This window comes from Martes martes (assembly GCF_963455335.1).
Source record: "Martes martes genome assembly, chromosome: 4".
Classification (NCBI taxonomy): Eukaryota; Metazoa; Chordata; class Mammalia; order Carnivora; family Mustelidae; genus Martes; species Martes martes.
Genome location: NC_137891.1, coordinates 140,187,315 through 140,196,170, shown reverse-complemented (window position 1 = coordinate 140,196,170; position 8,856 = coordinate 140,187,315). Strand labels below are relative to the sequence as shown.

At 47.4% G+C, this 8,856-nt stretch overlaps 1 protein-coding gene across 1 annotated transcript in view; it reads left to right on the top strand.

Annotated features, from left to right (window-relative positions):
* Positions 1 to 319: 319 nt before the first annotated feature.
* The window catches only part of PGM1 (phosphoglucomutase 1), a 61,860-nt gene continuing 53,323 nt past the window's right edge, over positions 320 to 8,856 (top strand). The window contains exon 1 of the mRNA XM_080802628.1: positions 320 to 767. Within this exon, the coding sequence (XP_080658754.1) occupies positions 522 to 767 (246 nt within the window). The 5' untranslated portion in view covers positions 320 to 521. The remainder of the gene's footprint in view (positions 768 to 8,856) is intronic.

Genomic DNA, 8,856 nt, shown 5'->3' with positions numbered 1-8,856 from the left:
AAAGAATAACGAGTCATGAATCTACCTAAGGCTGACACTTCTATCCCTCAGAACAGGTTTCCAGAAAGTTATTTACACATGATACTCTAGCCAAACCACAGGAAATCATTATACTCCCCAATTTTCCCACCCCTCCAATTCTTGCCCTAGGACAGAGCCCCTACCCCAGAGCCCCTACCCCAGGTTCTGCCTTTCCAGTTAGGGGAGGAGCTGCGGATTTCGTTTTATAGTGGATTGGCTTACGGGGGTGGGGTGGGATGGGGAAATGAGAGAGGCTCCACCCACTGCACTAGAGGCCTGGAGGTGGGCGCTCCCTCCCCCCCGGGACCTGAAAAGTGGGGCCAGCGGCGGAGGGAGGGCCCTGTTCCCTGTCCCTTTAAGGAGGAGGGCCGAGCGCAGGCGAGGGAGCTGGCGTTGCCCCTACCCCGTCCGAACCCTCACCCCAGAGTAGCAGCAGCCACAGCTCCGGCCGCCCCACGGTTAGCAGGGTCAGCTCCGGCCCCAGGAAGCGAGTCGCCACCATGGTGAAGATTGTGACGGTTAAGACCCAGGCGTACCCGGACCAGAAGCCGGGTACGAGCGGGCTGCGGAAGCGGGTGAAGGTTTTTCAGAGCAGCACCAACTACGCGGAGAATTTCATCCAGAGTATCATCTCCACGGTGGAGCCGGCGCAGCGGCAGGAGGCGACCCTGGTGGTGGGCGGGGACGGCAGGTTCTACATGAAGGAGGCCATCCAGCTCATCGTCCGCATCGCCGCCGCCAACGGGGTAAGGGACGCGCCGACTGCTCCGTGGCGTGCACCCGGCGCGGGGCCGTGCGCGACGTGCGGCCCGTGTCGCCCGACCGCCCCCTGCCGCGCTCGGCCCGGCCACTTCCGCGCGCGGCCGCGCCAGTCTCCACCCCCCGCCCCTCTGCGCTCGCGCTTCCCGACCGGCAGGCCCCGCGGAGGTCGCTGTGTGCTGGAAGGCGGCCACCGGGCTCCGCCGAGCTGCTCCGTCGACTTCCCGGGGGGCGGTCGAGTGGGACTTGACCTTGGGAGGACGGACCCTCCGCCACCTGCCCCGCCCTTCTTTCTCCTCCTCCCTTCTTCCCTCCCCTCCTCTTCCCTCCCCTCTTTCTCCCGAGGCCTCTGACATTTACATTAACCTTTCCGGTGACTGAAGATACGGTTTCAGCTCACGGTGCGGTCACCTTAACCGGGAAAGGTTAGACGGCCTCTGCCCTGCTCAGAACCCCTCGCATCCCGCTCGTTTGCCTGCTATTCTCGTCTGGGACTGGCGCTTCCCACTGGCAGGGAACCCGACGCCTTGGGGCAGGGGTGGCGGGAGCCCAGTTGGTGCGTGAGGCCCTCGGGGCTGAGAAGGAGGTTGCAGTCTCGCTCCCTACACCCTAGTTTGCTTCGGGACAGCTCCTGCCCTTGCACGGCCTGGTTGCTGGGGCAAAGGCTTTTGAAACGGCTAGTGTTTGCACCGGTGGTGCTTCTAGATCTGTTGCATCGAGGAGCTGGAGCCGATTTTTCAATAGAACAGAAACTGCATACCCAAGGGTACTCTTATGCAAGCCCTAGAGGCTGGCCAGGAAATTAATGCAACACCTTGGCTCATCCCCTCCCCACTTTCCCCACCAGCTAAGGACCGTTAACTGATTTTATGGGCAGGTCCACTCGGATAGGTGAAACTCTGAAATAGATTTTTAAGTAAACCTGATCAACGAAAAGGTGAATTTATAAAATAAGTTAAGTTGGGGCTGATTATTCATTCACTTTTTAAAAAACGTTTTCTAACGAGTTTTTCTCTCTGTATTTAAAATAAGCTTTGGGGCGCCTGGGTGGCTTAGTTGTTGGGCCTCTGCCTTCGGCTCGGGTCATGGTCCCAGCGTCCTGGGATCGAGCCCCGCATCAGGCTCCCAGCTCAGCGGGAAGCCTGCTTCTCCCTCTCCCACTCCCCCTGCTTGTGTTCCCTCTCTAGCTGTGTCTCTCTCTAATAAATAAATAAAATCTTTAAAAAAAAAAACATAAAATAAGCTTTGACTTCTACCCATCTCTTCTGGAACTCATTCCCTTTAGTAATATTTTTATTCATTTTAGTAGTACTTTAACATAAAAGCATCATTCTGCCAAGCACTATGAAAAGCACTAAACATGCGGTGTCTGATTTATGCTTCAGCCTGAAGAGGTCGATGCTATTAATGGGCATCTTCAAGTTGCCAGTGAGAAAACTGAAGCCCAGGCAGCTTAAAGAGGAACTACCGTGGCAGTACCCTGAGTCTAACATTGACCTGCCAGTTCCAGCTTCTGGGAATAAAGGGCCCCTTGAATCTATAAAGATCTATTTTTCTGGTCATCTGTAAATTGTATTCTGGGCCCAATCTACGTCTGCCTCCCCGGGTCAGAAATTTATAAGCATCAAGGAGACAAGGCCCTCTGGGTAGAAGGTGCTCTTGAGTTTTCAGACAACCACAAATTCCCTTGAAAGAAGAGTGAACTGTATTCCAGTAGAGCCCTTCAATGCCTTATGACCTGTGTGGAATATATATTTCATTCATTTATTCCACAGAGATTGAACCTATACCATGTGCAGGGAACTGTGTGGAAGAGACACTTCAGACACAAGACTCGCCCTTAAGGAGCTTGCTGACAGCACAGTGGGGATTTTAGAGGTCCAAATGGAAAGTTGCCCATTTGGGAGGAGTGTGGGGTGGAAAGGAAAAAATTAGTCTAGGACTAAAAAAATATGTTCTTAAAACCCCATCTCCCTTCAGCTACTGCCCTATTGCTTTTCCCCTTTTTGGCCAGTGGCCACACTGATTCTTTACTCATTCACTTACCACTTCACTGCAGTCTGGCTTCTGCTTCCTCCACCACTCCATTAAAATTGCTCTTGCCAAGGTTACGAAGGACTTTCTGGTTGCTAAATCCATTGAATACTCTTTTAGGCTTCATTTGGCCTTTTGTTGCCTTTGGCACTACTGGTTTTGCAGTTTTAAAGTCCTCCTTCCCTAGTCTTGATCACTCTCCTGATTCTACTCACACTTTTTGAGAGTTCCTTCATGGACTGCTTGCCCTGTGCACACCCTAGCTGTTCCCTAGGTTTCTGTCCTCAGCTTTCTGCTCACTGATTTTGTTCCCTGTCTCTATATCTCTCTCTCCATACCAGGGATTTAAGTATGCTACTCCTCTCTTCTTCTTCTTCTTTTTTTTTTTTTAAGATTTTACTTATTTATTTGACAGACAGAGATCACAAGTAGGCAGAGAGGCAGACAGAGAGAAGGTGGGAGGGAAGCAGGCTCCCTGCTGAGCAGAGAGCCCGATGCGGGGCTCGATCCCAGGACCCTGAGATCATGACCTGAGCTGAAGGCAGAGGCTTAACCCACTGAGCCACGTAGGCGCCCCCTACTCCTCTCTTCTGGTGTGAGTCAATTCACATAGCATCTTCTGAAAATTTCCCCCCAAAACCTTTCTCTGCCATTTTCCTTCCCCTATGAATTCCTCCTTTCTCATAGATAGTTCTAGAATAGTTAATCAAATCCCAGTGAAATTATCTTTACATGTGACACTACCCCCTAGAAAGTAAACTTCTTTAAGACAGGGTCTGGTGCTATCTGTATTTGTAGTACCTAGGATAGTGTAGCTTTCAGTGAGTCCTTGTTTAATTGCCTTGAATTGTGAAGGATGAGGAATACATTTTAAGTTAAGCAGATTCCAGGACACCTGGGTGGCTCAGTCAGTTAAGCATCTGCCTTTGCTGCTTGGGTCATGATCCCAGGGTCCTGGGATTGAGTCCAGGATCAGGCTCCCTGCTCTGTGGGGAACCTGCTTCTCCCTCAGCCACCTCTCCCCCTGCTTGTGCTCTCTTTGACAAATAAATAAACAAAATCTTAAAAAATGAAATAAACAAATTCCAGCCCTTAAAGCCAATGTATAGTTGGTGACCAATGCTTGTATTCTCTTCAAACATTTACTATGTTGTCCTAAGTACTTGGGATACAAAATATTCCTGCCCTCAGCAAAAACATTGTACAGGGAAGTAAATGAGAATAAACAGAGAAGCACAGTGCATTAGGTGTTACTGTTGGAGGTATGTGCCAGGTACTGAAAGGGGGAAGAGCACGGAGGGCTGTAGAGGTATCTCCTGCTTTCTGAAAGTTTGTCTTATGCCACTTCACTTTTATGAATGACCTATATTAAATGCCTGTTTTTGCAAATGGCAAACCAAAAGAAATCTGAAAAGGACTTTGGCTCTTATGAAAAAAAGGTGAAAGTGAAAGCAGAGGTCAGACTTCGGTGTGCAGGGAGCCATTGGAGAGGCAGCAAGGACCCACCCCCAGCAGGAAGAGTGGCCCCACCAAGCGCCTTCCCAGAGCTGTACTCAGCATCTCAGCATGAAGCCGCCAGAGCTTTGAACTGTGCCTGTGAGCTTTTGTGCTGTGTCTTGACTTGTGTCCATTAGCAAGAGGTTTCCTAAGGTATCAGAAAACCTTAAGAGGTTTATTTTTGGCGTCTGAGAACACTAAAAGTGGTAGCTGAACTGAGGCTTAAAGGGCTAGTTGGAATTGCAGGTGGATTTGTCAAGGGGAAGAATTCTATGCACAAAAGAATAAAAATAGAGGAGTTGGAGACTGGGGGCAAGTTAGTTGATTTCTGATCCTTTCCCTGCCCATCTCCCCCCTCCCAGTCGGTGAAGGTTGGAAATGATGAGACACCCAGAGAGGTTCTTGTGAGGATTAAATGAAATAACATGTTTAAAAGTACCTGCAGTCTCTACTTACCTGGAAACTGACTGAATGACCCTTGTGGGGGAACCTCATGATGGACCTGGGGCAGGACTTTTGTGTTATTAGTGTTCTGCTGATAGGGGGACACCAAGTTCATCAAGCCCAACCTGATGCAGTTATTAACGCTTCTTCGTAGGTATCGGCACTGTCCCCACCTTCCTCTATCCCCACTGGCCCCAGCCAATATAGAGGGGTTCCATGTTACTCAGAAGCCAGTTGGGTTGAAGGCCAAAAACCTAGCTCAGATTAGCACAGTGAGAAAGGAATTTATGGGCCTCGGTTACTGAGAAGTCTAACAGATACCAGTGCTGGCAACTTAGTTCAAACCATTCCTGATCTCTAAAAATTGCTCTTGGGCCCAGTGATCTGCACATGACCAGTCTTAGGAATTGGGAAGAGTTTGAACTCACAAGTAAATGAACGTCTGGATATTTTGAAGGGTGGTTCATCATTATCTTCAGCAAAATAAAATAAATGTTTTCATGAGAACTTGTGAATAAACAGGTTTTCTTTCAACAATTCGCAGGGGTTCTTGTGCCCTGGATTCCTTTGATTAATCTATGGACCCCATCTCAGAATAATTTTATTTTAAAATAAAATATAAAGGATTACAGAGGAAATAAAAATTGTATTGGAAATGAAATTATCAAAATGTTAACCAAGTTTGTGGTATAGCAAGATATATATGCTTCTTTATAGACACATTAACAAAATTTAGTAGAAGGTCTAATACCATCTTACTTTAGAATAGTGGTAAGTAAAAATGATATTTTGATATATCTGCAATCTTAATATTTGAGATAACTATAATATGCTATGAAAATATCTGTGATTTTTTAAAGATTAGAGAGAGAGAGGATGAGTGGCGGGGAGGGGCAGAGGGAGAAAGAGAGAGAATCTCAAGCACGCTCCCTACTGAGTCTGATATGAGGCTGGATCCCACGACCCTGAGATCGTGACCTGAGCCAAAATCGAGAGTCAGACGCTATTTGGAGTGAGTCACCCAAGGTACCTCTGAAAAATATCTGTAATTTCTATTGATGATAAAATCCCAGGTGGTATTAGTAATGATAATAATAATAATTCTGTGGTTTATTGCCTAGGTTCAAAATTCAAGGGAATGTTAAATTTCATTTAGAGGTTAGTTTAAATAAAGATTTTGTTTGCTTTGCCATTCAAACTCACAGACCCCATTCAATTCTACCCAGGGACCTCTTGCCAGTAGGGTCTAAGGATCCTAGGTTAAGAACCCCTGCATTAAAACAGATGATCCCCTTTTAGTGTCAGATACTGCTTGCACTGAAATGGGCATCAAATACATGACACAGGGATGAATGGTCTCAGGTTCTCAGACTAAACCAGTGGGGCTTGGAGAACTTAGTCTTATTCACTATCTCCCGTTTGGGATGGATCACTCTTTCTTAAACTTTCATGAGGCTGGCTGCAAACAGGTGAAGGGACATATTTCTAGATAGAGTTCTGAGAAGGGAATGAAAGAATATTGGGCAGGACGGAGAATGTTTTGGGGACTCTGAGGTCACTGGTGTTAGGTAGAGGCTCCTTGCTACCCTTACTTGAAACCTGATATCCTTGGGGCAAGCATGACTTGCCAGAGTATCATCTTTGGGTCACTTTTTAATATGGTATAACTCCTATTTTAAAAAAAAAGTCCTTTAGTTATGATGGGTTTATGAATGATTGTTCTCCTCCTGTTTACACTTCCCGAGTGGGAGTTGGTATTAAATGCCAGGATAAATAAGATACTGTCCTTTTCCATCCTGGAGTGTGCAGTCTTTGGGGGAGATAAGACACAAGAGGTACTTACATGTGCAAAGAACAGAATTAGAAAAAGTGCTGAGTGCAGCTAAGGGAGACAACATTCTGTTGGGGAAAGAAGCGACGGAACTTGAATTGTGTCTTGAAGCGTGGAGAGCGTGTGAACAGAAAAGAGGCCCCTTTATTGGAGTGGGTACATAGCAGAAAGAGGTTAGTTGAAGGAATGGACAGGACTGTTCTTTAGAGCCGAGCACTTAGCCACTAAACGGCCTTTGTTATGTAAAATATTTTAGCAGAATTGTAGGGGGGAGGGTGTCTCTCTCTCAGCTTCATTGATCTAAATCTGACTCTTCCCTCTTCACTCCACATAGCACTGCGCATTCCCGCTGCTGCTCAGAGCTGCACATACCAGAAGGAGAGCAGTCACAATTCAGCCAGTGCACTATGGAGCACTGGGCCCTGTGGCTTTCTCCTTGGCTCATAGCTGAAATCTCTGTTAGAGCTCCCTGGCAAGGCCCGGCATCCCACCGTAGCTCAGATTTGGAGGCTCTAAAAGATGACATTTTAAACTACCTCCCAAAGTGAATTTGATGTACACCATGTAGCCTGTATTTTAAGTCAAAAAATTGTACAGTTACATAAGTTCAAGATGTTGTCACTCAAAACAGCAGTGGATTAAACAAAATAGAAGTTTTTCTCTGTCTCATGCTGTCATCTAGGTGTCACAGGCCAGGACTAGTGCAGTAGGTCCTTGGGACCCCCCTCTCCTTCAGGTCTGTGGCTCTGCTGTCTTGAAGGTGTTGCCTTTACCCGTCTGGCTGCGGTGGGGCCGGGTGGGGGGTGGCCATAACCACAACCTCATTGCTGCCCGTGGGCACGGGAAAAAGATGGAGCAGAGCGTTTTTTCCCCCCTTTAAACAGTCTGGAAATTGCACGCCTCACTCCTCCTCACAACCCACTGATTAGAGTTTCCATACTTACCTGCAAGAAGAGCAAAAAAATGTAGACTTTATATATTGGGAGGCATGTGGCCGGCTAAAAATGGGTGGTTCTGTTACCTTAAGAAAAGGAGTTGCAAGTAGAAAAATCTCTGCCACGAGCATCTCTTTGGGTGTGCAGGTAACCGTGTCCACTCTTCTTCTCACCCATGAAATACATCACTCTGCCCCCTGGGGCAGCAGCTTAGATTCCTTCCAATAAATATATATACTTCCATAGTTATAGAAATAGAGCAGTCAGCAGCCATAGTGTTCACACGCTGCTGCTGGTGGGGAGTGCAGACTCCTTGCCCTGTCCATGGAGTAGGTCCACAGGGAGCCCTGCCCTCGGGGAGGGACTGTCTTACTCTCTGTCCTCGGTGCTCACTTAGTCCTGGGGCACTGCAGAGTAGATTCTGAGACTTTCTGGAGTCTGCACAGCTTTTGTATCCTGCTTTCTGCTCATGAAAGTTGGTGGATGTATGAAGACAGGGGTTACTTTTGCAGACCAAGTTTTTGTTTTGTTTCACTATATAATTACTTTGAAAGCTTATTAGGCTTCTTCCGGCCTATTCTGATCAGTTCCATATACTGATAACCACAGGGAAAATTCTCACATAGGTAGGGTTTTAAGCCTGAAAACTTTATTATTTTTTTAAGATTTTATTTATTTATTTTGAGAGAGAGCGAGCAAGAGAGAGAGAGTGAGAGAGTGCGAGAGTCAAGGGACGGGTAGAGGCTGAGAGAGAGAGAGAGTCCTAAGCAGACTTAATGCTGAGTGTGGGACCCAATGAAGGGCTTGATCTCATGACCCTGAGATCATGACCTGTGCCGAAATCAAGAGTCAGATGCTTAACCACCTGGGCCACCCAGACGCCCCAAGCCTGAAAACTTTAGCTTTTATTTTCTGGCCTCTGTGCTCTGTCCCTCCTCAGACATCTCCATCACTGATGCCTGCCTTGAGATAGGAAAAGCTAGGCTGAGTAAGAAAGCAGTATCCTTAATCAGATCTTTGCTGATGGGTCAGTTTTCATTGTCTAGGAAAGAATCCTGGGAAAGAGTTGAGGCCACAGCCCTTTCTTCTACACCTGCTGCTTCATGGAGAGCTGCCTTAGCTTGGGGGCGGGCATATAGTGATCATCTTGACTCTACAAGGCCGCAAATTACTGGACTCAGGCAACACAGTTCGCAGGCCACAGTCAAAGATATTTCCCATAGTGGAGCTTTACCTTCATTTTTGCCTGTGGATTGGCAAGTCCTTGCCTGAGCTCCTCTCTATTGTGGCAAGAAGCAGCCAACGGCTGCTCTTGTTTTGAATTTCTCCCATTTG